Source organism: Ochotona princeps, chromosome 7 (assembly GCF_030435755.1).
Source record: "Ochotona princeps isolate mOchPri1 chromosome 7, mOchPri1.hap1, whole genome shotgun sequence".
Lineage (NCBI taxonomy): Eukaryota > Metazoa > Chordata > Mammalia > Lagomorpha > Ochotonidae > Ochotona > Ochotona princeps.
Window position 1 is genome coordinate 81,025,832 of NC_080838.1, and position 15,107 is coordinate 81,040,938.

Consider the following 15,107-nt stretch of genomic DNA (forward strand, 5'->3'; position numbering starts at 1 on the left):
CATGGCCTCTTGATCCCTTCTTTCACCAACTCCTCAGCCAAACCACAGACCCAGGTTCATTCCCAGAGGTTACTCTTCCCGTTTGCCCCATGGTACACCTCACAGCGCACACCTCTGAACACAGTGGCCCTCCCACATGAGTCCATGTGCACCGAGCCAAACGTGTGGGTTTGTAAGACCCCTTACACTCTCACTGCCCCGGCCCGCCCTAGTCATACTGGAAAATTGTTTCTGACAAGCTTTGTTGCCACACAGGTTGACACTTATGGACACTTACGATTTGCTTTCTGAAAGGGTTAACTTCTCTTTAAGGAGTTGAATCTCTGTATCCTTCTCGTGGGAGGTTAAATGAGAATGAAATTCTTTATCTCTATTTGAAGCCAATAACGCTTCGAGGTTTTTAATCGTGAGTCTTTCATTTAACAGCTGTTTCTTTAACATCTCAGACTCTGATTTTACATTTTCTAACTCTGCCACAGCCTACGTGAAAAACAGACAAGAGTATTTCAGTTCAATTCTGGACAGGTTTGGAAAAATCAGGTTCGTGACAACATAGCTCTTCAGGGTGTTCACTCATCAGCTTCATTCCAGGCATCAGTGAGACTTTTCAAAACAAAGCCCTTATCTACAAACAAATCTTAGATGTTTATCATGAGCTGATTTGATGGTAGAAACTACCCACCCTTTAAACAGTTCACACTCCTGTGACCCTGCCAGGAAACGCACTCGGAGCAGACACAGTGGCACAGCCAGCTGGTCTTCCCTGCACAGCACCAGCACCAGCATCTTGTACGGACACCGATTTCAGTCCCAGCTGCTCCACCTTCCACCCAGCTCCCTGCCCGTGGCCTGAGGAAGCGGGGAAGGACGGCCCAAGGCCTTGGGTCCTGAACCCATGTGGGAGATAGGGAAGGAGCTCCTGGATCCCTGCATGGGCTCAGCTAGTTATGATCACTGTGACCATTTCAGGAGTCTTTCAATTAAAAGAAATAAATCTTTCAAAAAATTTTTTAGAAAATAGAAAGCAAGCAAGCAAGCACACACTCACCCCCAACCCTCAATGCGCCAGCCCTCTACCTGGCCCACTAAGCGTGTTTCCTCTGTCCCCCCATCAAGCCAGCAGCACAGCTACTCAGCGCCGGAAAACGTTTAGTAGATGAGTGAACTGAGCATGGCAGAAACACACCAGGCAGCCTACAGGAACACCGTAGTTTGGAATAGGAAGTTCTGGCTATGTGGACTGAGTTCAGTATGATGAAAAATACTGCACTGACTGAAGAAGCACTGGAAGGTTGAGTCTTACTTTTAAATTTCAGAAAATAAAAATGTGCACCTACTCTTCAGTTAGAAACTGTAGTCTTGGGGCAGGCCTTCAGTACAGTGGGTAAGACACAGCTAGCTGTTAATGCCGGCACTCCACGTCAGAGTGCCTGCACGCAGGGCCGGCTCCTGCGAGTGTATGCCTAGGAAGGCAGCACATGACTGTAGAGCATGTGGGCCCCTGGCACTGCCCGCACGGCCTCCTGGATCAAGTTCCTGGCCCAGGCCCGGTCACTGTAGGTACTTGAGGGAATGAGCTAGTAGAGCCAGCTAGTGAGCTGGTGTGTAGATATTTTTTTGCTTTCTTAAAAGTAAAATGAAGAAAAAAAAATCATAATCTTCTAAATAATCATTGATTTTAAAAAGACAGCACCTAATTTCATTATGCTATTGGCCAGAAAAATCTTGATAAAGAATGTAGTAGTCAAGCGTAATTGTCAAAATCTTATAGTCAAAACGAAACTATTTGGGGATTGAAGAGTAAAGCCTCCCCTTCCAACTTTAACATCCCATGTGGGTACCAGTTCGTGTCCTGCCAATACCGGCATGCTGTATGGGTACCAGCTCACATCCAGACTATTCCACTTGTAATCCAGCTCCCTGCTAATGACCTGGGAAAAGCAGCAAAAATGATCCAATTGCCTGGACCCTTGCCACCCACGAGAGACACCGTGACAGCTTCAGCCTGACCCAGTGCTGGCTGTGTGGCCACGTGAAAAGTGAGCCAACAGGTGGAAGATCTCTGTCTCTCCCTCTAACCGGACTTTCTAAACAAACAAACAAACAAACAAACAAACTACACCAGGGGAAGCCTTTGGCCTGAAGGGACAGAGTGCTGGGTCCGAGTGGCAGCCCCACTCCTCATTCCAGCTTTCTGCTAGCATGCGCCACTGGAGGCAGCAGGAGCTTCGGTGGTTGGATCCCTGACCCTCACGTGGCAGACCTTGATGAAGCTCCAGTTCTTGGCCTCTGCTTGACCCAGCTCTGGCTAGAGGTATTTGGTGGAGGGGAAATATGTTTCTCAAATACATAATAATAATAATAATAATAATAATAATAATAATAATAATAATAATTACTCTAAAAGGGAACAAAAATATGGAGTAGTCAATGATAAGGTGAAAGCAGTAGGGCTCAAGACAACAGGCCGGGACAACTTTCCAGTTCTCACCCTCTCATATTCGAGGCTTTTGGAATTCAGCTGCTGGGTGGTAACATCTTTGCCCGAGTCCAGCTTGATGCAGAGCTCTCGGAGGGAGGACAGGTCACCCAGCACTGCGGCCTTCTCGTCCTCCCGCAGCCTCAGCTCCTCCTCCAGTCTGGACATGGCTTTTGCCATTGACGAGATTTGGGACTCGTAGGCATGATGTGCACTCATGTGCTGAGGGAAGAAAGACACAGCTAAACGCAAACTGATCATCTCCAAACGTAGATCTGTCAGCGAAGCTTACTTTAAAAGGACATGAAGTCAATTTTCAAGATTTAAATACCTCAGTTGCTTATTTACAGCTGGCATATTTACTGCTGAACAAAAAGAACTGTGTGCAGTTATTCATCACAGTAATTAAGTATACCTCATGCACATAGTTGCAAGACATAATGATGAAAATTAGCGTGTCGGAGCACTGTGAATATATGAGCTTTTGTCTCCTTAATAGACCAGGCAATCGGTGGCTGATCAGTATGCCTGTGGCTCACGGCAGGAGTCTGGTGGAGGTTCCCAGCTCTGGCCCTGATGCCAGCTTCCTGGAAATGGAAGGCAGGAAGCCAGGAGGGCAGGCAGTAGTAGCACCTTGGGTGGATGGGTTCCTGCCACCCACATGGGAGACATGGACTGGGCTCCTTGGCTGCTGCAGGCCTGAGCTCTATCACCTCCTGGCTCGCAAATGAACAAGCAAATACATTGTAAGAATTATCTTCTTTATGTTGCCACTTCAACAAAAAATAACACATATGTTTATTACATTTCTATTAATGGTAGTCAAATTCTAAATTTCACAAACAAGGTTGAATTTAAAACTAAATACCTGAGGGGCTTGGCAACGTGGCCTAGTGGCTAAGGTTCTCGCCTTGATCCCATATGGCCGCTGGTTCTAATCCCGGCAGCTCCACTTCCTCCCTATCTCTCCTCCTCTCAGTATATCTGACTTTGTAATAAAAATAAAATAAATCTTAAAAAAAAAAAAAAAAAAACAAAAACTAAATACCTAAGGTAATACACAAATTTAGCTTAGTAATAACTTCTAGTAACCGTGAAATTATGAGAACAATCAGCAGGGAGCTGGATCAGAAGTGGAACAACTGGGAATCAAACTGGCATACCCTGGGACCCCAGCAGTGCACAGCCCACTACTGGCATAATTTTCAATACTTAACAGCTGGAAACAAGCCAAGCAACAGAAACGGACTGGGGCCAGTGATGTGCAGTGGATTCGAGCAGCTGTCTATAATGCTGGCAAAACCACAAGGCAGTGGTTCAAGGCCCAGTTGCTCCATTTCCTGTCCAGCTCCACGCTAATGGACCCGAGAAATGGCAGAAGACGGTGAACATTGCGGGCCCTGCCAATCATCTGGAAGAGTCAGGCTGAGCTCCAGGGCTTAGCCAGCCCTGACTGCTGCAGCCACTTGCGACTGAACCGGTGCAAGGAACATCTCTGTATCTCCCTCTGTCTGTCCCTCTCTCTTTAACTCTGCCTTTCAAATAAATAAATCAACTGTGAAGCAAAATGTGGCATTTCAGTACCGTGGCTATCGCTCAGGTGGAGACACACGCTGCCATCTGAGCCTCGAAGAGGACCAGGTGAAAGAAGTTAAACAAGGACAAGCACTGTGACTCCAGTGTTGCAGCGACCGAGCGGTCAAACTCAGGGAGCCTGCGTGAGCGCGGCGCTCGCCAGTGCCCCAGGCCGGGGACAACAAAGCCACAGTCGGGAAAGTCAAGCACTGAGGACTGACGAAAACGATAGGTTAAGTACAAGAGCTGCACACGTTATAAGGCAGACCTGATGTCACACACCTGCACCCCAGGGAAATGGCACTGAGGCTCCTAGGCCAAAGGTCAGAACCAGGACACAAAGTGACCATGGGTGCTCACTCACTGCAGCGCCATCCACTCACCCCACCAGGTCCTGACGGAGCACAGGCACGCATTACCTCCTGGATCTCTTTTTCCAGCAGCTCCACTCTTTCTCGAAGGTGTCTCCTCTCCGTGTCAATAGAAAGCAGCTCCAGCCGAACGGAACTGCTCACTCCCTCCGCCTGGTGGGCTTTCACCTCCCAGTCCTCAGCCCGGTTATGAAGCATCTGGAATTTATCTAACAAGTCTTGGTTTTCTTTTTCCTGGTTGACACATAAATTGTTGCTAAGTCAGTATGTGTCACCAGCGTCATACGCACTCGCTGGACGTTCCATCTCTTGGGGAGCATTAGGCATCCACACAGGCCTGATTCGAACATTTCCCAGTCCCTGGTTACTGAAGCGGTGAGGCTGCTGGGAGCGGCCCTCTCCCTTCTGTCCCGCTTTACTCCCAGATACAGGAGGACAAAAAGAATTTGGGAACAACAGTCTCACCCACTTTCCCCCTGCCTCGGCCCTCCCCACACTAATCAGTGGTCCACACGGGTATACATCCTTCTCAACTATGTAAAAGTCAAAACTAAAATAAACTGACTATTAAAACATGGGTCATGAACCTAACCTAACAGTGGTTTTCACCTTAGAAGCCATCAGGCTCTCCCAGCGCGACACTTCAGTTATATAATTATGAACTCTACTCTTCATTTCTTCTTTTTCTTGCACTGATGCTTCCAGCTCCAATGAGATTTCCTATAAGAGAAATTACAGACAAACCTAAAACGATGACAGCACCACATGAGCTGTTTCTATTCAAACACTTTCTTTATTAGAGATTAAGACTGCATAGTTTCTTAGAATTGTATATATGAAATACATGAAATCTATTATCTTTATAGTAATAAAAATTTAAACAATTTGAAATTATCAGAAGTGTGTTGTAAACTTTGATTGAATTAAAGTAGACACATGGAAAAAAGGAAAATTATTCTTACGTGCTATTTTTGTATATTTCTCCTGGCTGATATTGATGTGGGTTTGTTTGTTTGTTTATTTATTTTTTTAATTTGAGAGACGAAGAGCTAGAAGCAAAGGCAGGCAGGCAGAACTGCCACTTACTGGTTCACGATGGCTGCAGCTGCTGGATCTAGGATCTGGCTTGGCCCAAATGAGCCATCCACGACCCTACTGCATCTTAGGGTCTGTCCTGGCGAGAGGCTAGGGTCAGCAGTTGGAACCAGGAACTGAACCTACACCTCTGAAAGGGCTTGTGGATATCTCAAACCATATCTTAACCCATCAAGGCCAAACTCAGGCTCCTGATGTTGACTTGCTGATCAACCTACACTGCCCCACAACAGAGGTGATCATGTCTATCTGGCCTTCCTACTGAGGGCTAGTTATGGCCATGAGCTGACACTGGAAAACAACATATCAACAATATGAAACCTTAAAAATACAAATGAAGTATTCAAAACAGGACAGTCATTGGTCTTCTTGGTACAACCTTTTAATAAATCAGCACAAACAAATCAGTATGTTTGAGTACTCAAATTTCTCTGCAAGTGTGATCTCTCAGCCAACGGAAGTAAACACAAACAATTCACATGATCCCAAACCTCTGAAGCAGAAGCTCTGCCCTGGCTATCATGTCGAGGTCTCCCCCAGGAGGACAGTCAGCTTGGCCACAGGCCTCTAGCTCTAGGTCCCTGTAACAAGCAGCCAAAGCAGAGATGACCGTCGCAGCCGCTGGACACCCTGGGACCTAAAGTGCTGCTCCAAATGACATTTCTTAACACCCCGTCGCTAGACATCACACTCCCTAAAGAATTAGCTATGTTGCCTGGATATTAACTCATCAAACTTGAGAAAACAATATCTGAACCTGAGCATTTAGCCAACATTGACTAGGAATCCTACAAGTACCACAGGCCACTATGCGCTGTTCACACCTGGTTCTCTCTTGCCATTGTCGCCAGATCATCCTGCAACCTTCTGTTTTCCTTAAAAGCCATGTCTCTGGATCTTCCAACTTCATCAAGTTCCTTATGGGCCTCGTCCAGCTGGCGCCGGAGGCTGCTGACCTCCCGGTCTCGGCTACTCAAGGTTTCCTTTAGCTGGCTGGTGAATGAGGCGAGTGGAAATGACAAAGATACATTTTGGAAAGTTACAGTTCATTCAAGGAAAACTTTTAATCTGAACTGAGCATGCTAATCAAACAAGAAATTAAAACCGTTGCATTGATATTGATTAGTTAGCTAAAGCAAGTATTTTCTATCTCTATCAGTATTGTATGTCAATCAGTCATAAAATGAATGCATTATTCCAAAAGCTAGTCACAGGAAGCTTCCAAGTGTTAAGAGTAAAGCACATAGGGACCAGAACTATGGCACAGTGCCTTAAGCCACCGCCTGCAGTGTCAGCATCTTGTACGGGTGTTACTGGAGTCCCAGATGCTCACTTCCAATCCGTCTTCCCATGAATGTGCCTGGAAAGGCAGAAGATGGCTGATGCATCCGTGTGGAAGCTGGGATGGAGTTCCAGGCTCCTGGCTTCTGCCTGGCACAGGCATGACAACTGCAGTCATTTGGGGAGTGAATCGCAATAGGGGGGCTGTGTGTGTGTGTGCGTTTCATTCCTCCAATTCTGAAGCCTTCCAAGCAAATAAATCTTTAAGTAAACTGTACAGACATAACTGGCAAATGCTTAATAAATGTTTACATCCTCAGCATTTTACACAACACAGAGGTATGTAAAATGTGTCATAAAGTGGCTTAGAGTCATATAAGATGTGAGATTTCCCAACAGTTATCTTGACAGGTTCAGAGGAAAAACAAATTCTTGCCTGGCTGCAAAAGCTACCTAAGTTTTAATGATTAGGACCCAAACGGGGTAATCACATACCAACCAAGAGCAGGTAGGTAGGGAAGGGAAAGGCCGAGGTGTTAGATCTGGGGCAGAGAGAGCAGGAAGCGAAGGAGGGGAACATTTTTCAAGCAAGAGACTTGAGAAGATGCTGCTGTCATTGCAGGAAAAAAAGGAAAATTTGAGAAAAGAATTTTCTTATTGCTGGTTCTAAACACATTAAGCTATAGTCACTGAAAATTTCTAGAAAAGCAGAATGCCATCTCATTACTTACTTCATAGATTTATCAAACTCTGAGACAGTTATCTTCATCTGTGCAATAGCTTTTTCCTATAGAAATTATAAAAATACATGAGATTCTAAGCCATCCTTACAAAAATGTCTTCAGCTAAGTTGAGGGGCTCAGTCCCATTTACACAGTTCAACTGCACGAATCTGGCACAGAGAGCAGCCTGCAGCTGCACAGTGGTCCACATCCCACGTCATCCACATATCGGCATGTCCCCACCCACCCGAAAATCCAGCACAGCTTCCTGGAGCTTCAGATCTGACAAAACCACATTCTGGAAACAAAAACCACATTTTGCAGATTCAAATTATTGGGATGGAATCAAATTTATTGGAAGACATGGCTCTTTGCCTGAAGAACTTGAGCACAGACGGTAAGGACCACCTATTTGAAACAGAATAAAATAATCTTTTCTGTTCAGATGCTGGAAAATCATAGGTAACAGTAACATACTTTGCTCGCTAGGTTTTCTTGCAATTTCGCCATCTTTTCCGTCTTTTCGTCTACAGTCTCCTGAAGGAAATCCTTTTCTTTATCAATGACACCAATGGTCTTTTTCATTACATGGGCCTCCTCATCCTGCGAACTGATCTTAAGGTTTAGTTTATCTGTAAAGGGAAGGAAATGCCTGTCAGACAAAATACGCAAGTACTGGCAGACACAGAAATCACAAACACTTACCTATCTTTTCCTCCAGTATTTTAATTTGTGCCTGGGCTGAGTCCAGTTCACCTCTTTTGATGGCGAGTCGGTGCTGATAGTCATCAAGTGACCGCTCTAGCTGCTCATTTACTATCCTAAAGGATCAGTGGACAAAAACAAATGGCACTCTTTATCTCTCAGAAAAACAACTCTTAAAAATGAGACGTCTTAAAAAAATAGTGATTTCTTATTTTTAAAGTTTCTTTTATTTTTTATTTTTAAGCTCTTCCAGTTTAATCAATGGCAGTATATTACATATTAAAATCTCTTGGTCTCCACCATTCTTCTCCAAAATGGTTCCATTTTCCTAAAAATAACATGGTATAAAAATCAAATTAATTGCATACTCTCTTCTAGAGGCTTCCTGGTAGTTTCACACTCTTGTTGCCCACTTGCCACTTCCTCTCCCTGCAGTCCCATTTCCAGAAGCAGAGCGCAGCCCCGCTCTTTCAGGACGGCCTGGTGCATGCCAGCACGGTCTGTATTCACAGGCTGCTCTCCAACCTGCTTCTAACGCCAACTCTCCGGGAGAAGTCAGCTGGCAGCCACAGGACGCAGGGCAACAGGGAACGAAGCAGGCAAAGGGATGCACAAAGGCCCGGGTCAGCCCAGTGACATGCTTCCGAGTAATCTGCTACTGAACAGGAAGCTGGTTTTCAGAAGCTCCGCCCCAGCATGGAAGCTCCAATAGCATCCACCTGCTCTCCTGTAATTGAGTCCAGTCTACAGAATGTGGCTCAGCCCCAACTCTAGAATGCTTAACACCTTGCCTTCCAGAAAGACACGGTTCTCCCGTTAGGTGTTTTACCAGCAACTGCTACAGGCTCCTGGACTTCCTTAGAGGGGAAGACAAGTGGAAAGAACTAACAAGCGGGAAGGAAAGCTGAATCTCCAAATCATTACAAGACGGGAATGAGTCTACAGAGATGATGATTTACTAGCATTACGGAGGTATTCTGAAAGACAAAATACATGTGCCTGAGTATTCTAACAAGTGAATGACAAGAGAGAGAGGGAGCGACCAGGTTGGGGGACTGACCACTTTGAAAATGCACACTCAAATCAGAAAGATAGCACATTCAAGCCATTTCAGTTTGCAAAATGATTTGTGAGGTCCCGGAAACTACACTCCAGAGTTAAGTGGCTCCTAAAAGCTCGAGCTGTTCTCCTGGGAGATGTGACAACAACTGGTGTTGTGTGGACATCAGACCATCCGGTCCATCACTAGGGTTGCTATCCCAATTTTACAGAAACAAACAGTTCACCCAAGCTCACGTCAGCGAAGGCCAAGGAAACAGGCCAGGCTAGACGGGAAACCAAAATAACCAAGTGACAGGAAAACTGTCAGGGAACTACGTGGAACCCTAAAATGGAACAGTCCAGGACACTGGGTAGCTGGCAGAGCTGGTAGTTCTCGGCAAAAGTGTAAAGACCTTTTGATACTCAACTTCATAAGCAGAAGCACTTCCTAAGGAAATGGGGCTGACAAACAGAGGCAGGTTACATTCTGACACATGATGATGCTTAATGAAATCCAGAATTTATGCTGGTGCAACTTTAGTGGGAGGGAAGGAACTGGCTATCATTTGACTATAACTTGGCTCTCTGTGCAGAAATGTAATTCATGAAGTCCTAAGTTAGCGTCATTAGGAGGGTGGAGCTTTGATCCAGTTCTGGTGTTGGGAAGGTGGGCCCAGATGCGGTCCTTAGGGTCCCAGGGTATGCCCCAAAAGGGCTGATCCCACCTAGTGTGATGATCTCTGCTTCTACACGGCCCCCAGCGTCCTCACACAGCTGATCCTATGGGGCCCTCCCAAACTGGGACTATGACCCTCCAAAGCTAGGACAAAATAAAATCCCTTTCCTTTATAAGTAGCTTCTCTCGGGTATTTTTTATAGTCACAAAAAACCAATACATAAACCTATGCACAGTTTTTCCATATATGTATTTTCTAAGAGCTTTCTGAAGACTCCTCAAACATACAAAGTAAATTCTTAGTTGAGTCCTAAAGAGCTTTGACGTTTTACAGCCGAGTGCAGGGAGACAGAGACAACTGAGTCTGTAGATCAGCCCCAGAAGTAACATTTCTGACTCAAATCCTGCTCGTAGGACAAAGGCCCACCCGATATAAACAGTGAGGTTTAAAGCACAGGAGGCGAAACAGGCAAGTGACCGCTCTTTTATTTGTGAATAATGGTGTTTGTAGACAAGGTCTGAAAACTAAGTTAGGAAAACGAGAACTGTTTTCTCAGCTTTGACCTTGCTATCCACCTAACAAAGCAATGATGGATTCTCCCAGAGAGTGAAGCAGTCAAGGGAACAGCGTCAAGCTTTCCACTTGAGAAGGTGTCTGTGCAGCTCTGACTCTGAGCCTCCACCTGCCCAGTCACACTATGCAGTGATATACTCCCTTGTGTTGGGGACCAAAAGTCATTCTCTTCCTTCAAGATTAGAGCATAATTTATAGAAAATACAGCATTTCCAAAACTGCAAAAACTGTGTCAAAATTCTAAAATGGTACTGAAGCCCCGTGTAAGAGAGGTAGGGCTGGAATGTCAGTGGGTTGTTCAAAGCAAAAGAAACTAGGGGCCCCCACCGTATGATCGCCGGGCCGGGTCCCTGCTGCTCCACTTCCCATCCAGCTCCCTCTTTGTGGCCTGGGAAAGCAGAAGAGGACAGTCCAAGTGCTTGGAACCCTGCACCCATGCAGGAGAGCCAGAGAAAGCTCCTGGCTTTAGACAGGCCCAGCTCTGGCCATTACAGAGGACAAAAGCCTTCTCTCTTCTCTTCACCTCTGCTTCCAAATTTTAAAAAAGATAAAATAAAAGAGAGACCGACATGGAGTCCCTGTCTTCGAATTTCTCCCAAGTCTATGGTTGTGATCCTTCGGTGTACTGGAGAGTGGAGAACAAACAGGATATTTTTTTTCTGTTTTAAATGTTGGTGTCTACAGAGGGATGACGACTTGTAACTGGTGGCCTGGACCCCGCGTCCTTCTGATTGCACCACCATGAGAACCCCAGTTACCATCAGTCATGGCTCTGCTTCCTTTTCTTAACTTAGTAGGAAGAAAAAGTAAAGAATGCCCATAAGACAGTTTTTAGGTGCCGTGGGTAATCTGAAACAATTCTCACTTGCCTCAACAATTAAGTAAGTCTCACACAGGATGAGTCGCAGTTGGTTTTCCAAACCTATGTAAACAAATCCTAGGAATACGAGGGCTACACATTAGCATAACTAACTCCAACTGGAGTTCAAGGGTCATTTCCAGGAAAAATGTCTACCGCATCTCCTAGCCCCTGAATAAGTCTGTAACCATTTGGTTCTGAACAACATATAGAGAAAAGACTGAGGTAAGCTGAGAAGGACCTGACAGAATCTCGCTTTCACTTTAACAACAGCATGTCAGGACACAGCACATCTGCCCAGGGGCTGCGAATGCTTAGCTTCTGACTGCACTGCAAACAATCCACCTTGAGTCGGGGGCGCCAAGATGTGGTCTGCCGCCTGATTGTGTAAGGACGGCACACTGGAATGCCGCAGGCGTGCTTACGACAACACTAAGCCTCATGTCAGTGTATGAACAAAATTTTTAAGTTATTTGTGATACATGGAAATTATGTGAAATTCAAATGTGCACCAAAAAAGCGATGCATCAGAACACCAATACGCTCTTTCATTTAAGCAGTGTCTCCAGATGTACCTAAGCCACAAGGGCGGAGCTAAGCAGGTGTGACAGTGACAGTATGGCCCACATACCGACTCTATTCACAGACAAAGGCTGCTAACCTGGCTCTGGAGACGGTCTCTGGTGGGCAGAGAGAAGTTCCCTCACAGTGCTGTGGAGGATGGACTTGGGGCATACGACGCCAGGTATCTTTAAATGCTACGATTCAAGGGAGACAACAGCCTGTACTTGACAGACAAAAGCCATGTGGTGGCACTGAAGTGTGGTGGGGATGCCAGACGCAGGAAGGGAAAGAGAAGATGCTATGTGTGTCTGAGATCCGGGTTCTCAGAGTTCCTGTCACAGAAGCAGGATGTGAAGTGATGAGAGGAACAGCAGCAGCTCTGTTAACTCCAAGGAAAGTGCCAGAACGTTTGGACCACGCGCCTTTGCTTCCAGCATGTGGTTATGATGGGTACATGCCTTTGTCTTGGATCTGTACAAAATGGCTGTCACTGCATCCTAACCAGGTTCACTTTAGTGGAAGATGCGACCAACATGCTTTCCAGAGAGAATGTTAGGAAAGAGGCGGGAAGCTGGGCTGAGGAGGAAAACGGACGCTGGTCCGAGAAAGAACACCCAAGAGGCTGTCGTCTAGACTACCCAAACACCCCAGCCCTTCCTGTAAGGAGGCGAGAGAGGGTGGAGGCTGGCATCTGCAGGAAACGCCAACGGGACTGAACACACGTGCAACAAGGGGACCAGTGGCGCTGAGGAGGCAGGTGCACTCCCCCGGCTCACCTCCAGGGGCGCAGTGGTGCTGGCTGGACGCCCTCTTCCCAGGACCAGATGGGCCTTCCTGGAGGAGCCCCTGGCCTAGCACTCCTGACCTGACCACACACACCCACTTCTTGGACTTAACTTAGGCTGGCTGATCATCTGGGAACCCTACAGATTACAGTTCCAGCTCTCCCTTCTTCTAATTATTCGTGAGGTTCTCACTTTTGCTCTGTCTGCTATATGTTTTTATAATTCTTGGTTTTTGTATATTCAACCTACATCTTTCTCCCTTTTTGCCCTTCTGAGTTCTGGGTGAAACTCCTGACTTTGCTTCAGATTTACCAACTCAGTTTTCTGCAGCTGCAAATCTATAGGTAGCTAACCCTTCAGGTTTTTTTTTTAAGATTTATTTATTTTTATGGCAAAGTCAGATATACAGAGAGACAGAAAGATCTTCCATCCGGTGATTCACTCCCCAAGTGCCCACAATGGCTAGAGCTGAGTCAATCTGAAACCAGGAGCCAGGAGTCTCTTCCAGGTCTACCACAAGAATGCAGGGTCCCAGGGCTTTGGGCTGTCCTTGACTGCTTTCCCAAGCCCCAAGTAGGGAGCTGGATGGGAAGTGGGGCTGCCGGGATTAGAACCGGCGCCCACATGGGATCCCCGCGCGTTCAAGGCGAGGACTTTAGCCGCTAGGCCACCGCAGCGGTGTCACCCATCATGACTATATCCTTTCTGATCTGTTCACTGCTTCATGGCTGATCAACAGGGTCACTGTGACATCTAACAAGCTGCTTCTGGTATTTATTACCAATCTAGTCTAGAGAGCTGCTTCCTGTGGCTTTTCAGAATAACACCCTGATTCTGGTTTTTTAATTATGGATGAATTCAGCCCAGAAAACACCTAACTTTGTCAGCCGTTTCCTTAAGTCTTCCTTTAGTTGCTGCCCAACAACCCCAAACCCTAAGGCAAGCACTCTGCCTTATTATATCTCTCAGTCGTCTCTGTTTAAGTGACCCGAGCCTTATTTTATGTAAATCAGTTTCTTAAATCTAGTTACATTCAAACTATTTGCCATCAGTCTCTGAGACTTCAAGGTTAAACTTCATGTTTCTACTGGTGTTGGCATCCCAAGAGGCCTGCTACCTGTACACCCTCCTTGGACGGAAAGGCCTGTTCCTGGGGAACTGTGTGTGCAGCATGTTAACTGCAGCTTGGGATCCACACCTCATCGCGCTGTGCCTGGCTGGAGTCCAGTGACTTCATTCTGAACCCAGCTTCCCCTGGTGTCTCCCAGCGACGAGGCCTCAGTACGTGAGTCCCTGCCACCCCTGAGAGACCCACACTAAATCCTAGCTTCCGGCTTCAGCCTGGTCCAGGTCTGGCTGCCGTGGGAATTCAGGGTATAAACCAACAAAGGAAGGTTCCCGCACTACCTGTCTCTCTTTTTTGTTCTGAGTTTCTAATAAAAGGAAAATTTTCAAAAGTAATTTAAAAATTGTTTTTACAGCAGAAGATTAAAAAGGAGACAGGGGCATAAAACCCAGGTAGGATGCCAGAATCCCAAAGGGTGCCTACTACTCTGCTCCGGAGCCAGCTCCATGCTAACGGCTTGGGAAAGCAATGGAAGATGGCCCAAGCGCCAGGGCCCTGTCGTTCACATGGGAGACCAGGATGAAGCACCGAGATTCAGCCCCGCCCAGTCCTGGCCGCTGTGGCCGCTTGGGACATGAACCACAGGATGGAAGATCTCTCTTTCTCCCCTTCCTGACTCAACCTCTCTTTCTTTGTAATTCTTTCAAATCAACAAACAAATCTAAAATAAGAAAGAAAAAAAGGGGGGGGGGCGCACGCATATTTCAGTATTCTGCAATTTTCAGTAATCCTAAACTATGGAATACAAATTAACTGAAATATCCACTAATGTGGTTTGAAAGGAGGTAAGTTTTAAAATGGGCTTGCAATCTTATCAATGTGTGAAAGTTTTCAGAAGGGAGCTGTGAAAACCTACCCACAGTTGCTCTGCCAGTGCCGGCTGTGGTACCCCAGAGCCCCAAGGCCATCTGCTGCAAGGCTTCTGTAGGAAGCTGCTGCTCAGAGGGACAGCCCAGCAGTGCCATGGCCACGAACTTTACAGAGCCACAATATGCTCCCCGACAAGAAACGGGCAGTTTCAGGACTTACTTGAGGGAGTGCATCTCTGACTTGTGATGAGCAGAGTCGCCAGCCACGTGGAAAAGTTTCTGAGCTTGGTATTTTGATCTGCTCTCTATTGACTCCATTTTTTCTTTCATTAGTAACATTTCAGATTTTAGTTCGTATTTTTCATCTTCAAGCTACAATTCAAATTATAAAAATTAACACACAAATATCTCTATTTTGTAAAGTAGGGTTGGAGAATAAAACTGA

The 15,107-nt window shown here is 46.2% G+C and overlaps 1 protein-coding gene across 2 annotated transcripts in view; it reads right to left on the minus strand.

Moving 5' to 3' along the window:
- Window positions 1-15,107, minus strand: part of CEP135 (centrosomal protein 135) — a 51,879-nt gene that overhangs the window by 3,967 nt on the left and 32,805 nt on the right. For both annotated transcript variants that reach the window (XM_058667283.1, XM_058667284.1), the window contains exons 15-23: window positions 14,883-15,034; window positions 8,229-8,344; window positions 8,001-8,155; window positions 7,533-7,588; window positions 6,345-6,513; window positions 5,035-5,145; window positions 4,474-4,659; window positions 2,492-2,701; window positions 278-480 (exon numbers count right to left, since the gene is read on the minus strand). In XM_058667283.1, coding sequence (XP_058523266.1) covers window positions 278-480; window positions 2,492-2,701; window positions 4,474-4,659; window positions 5,035-5,145; window positions 6,345-6,513; window positions 7,533-7,588; window positions 8,001-8,155; window positions 8,229-8,344; window positions 14,883-15,034 — 1,358 coding nt within the window. The remainder of the gene's footprint in view (window positions 1-277; window positions 481-2,491; window positions 2,702-4,473; window positions 4,660-5,034; window positions 5,146-6,344; window positions 6,514-7,532; window positions 7,589-8,000; window positions 8,156-8,228; window positions 8,345-14,882; window positions 15,035-15,107) is intronic.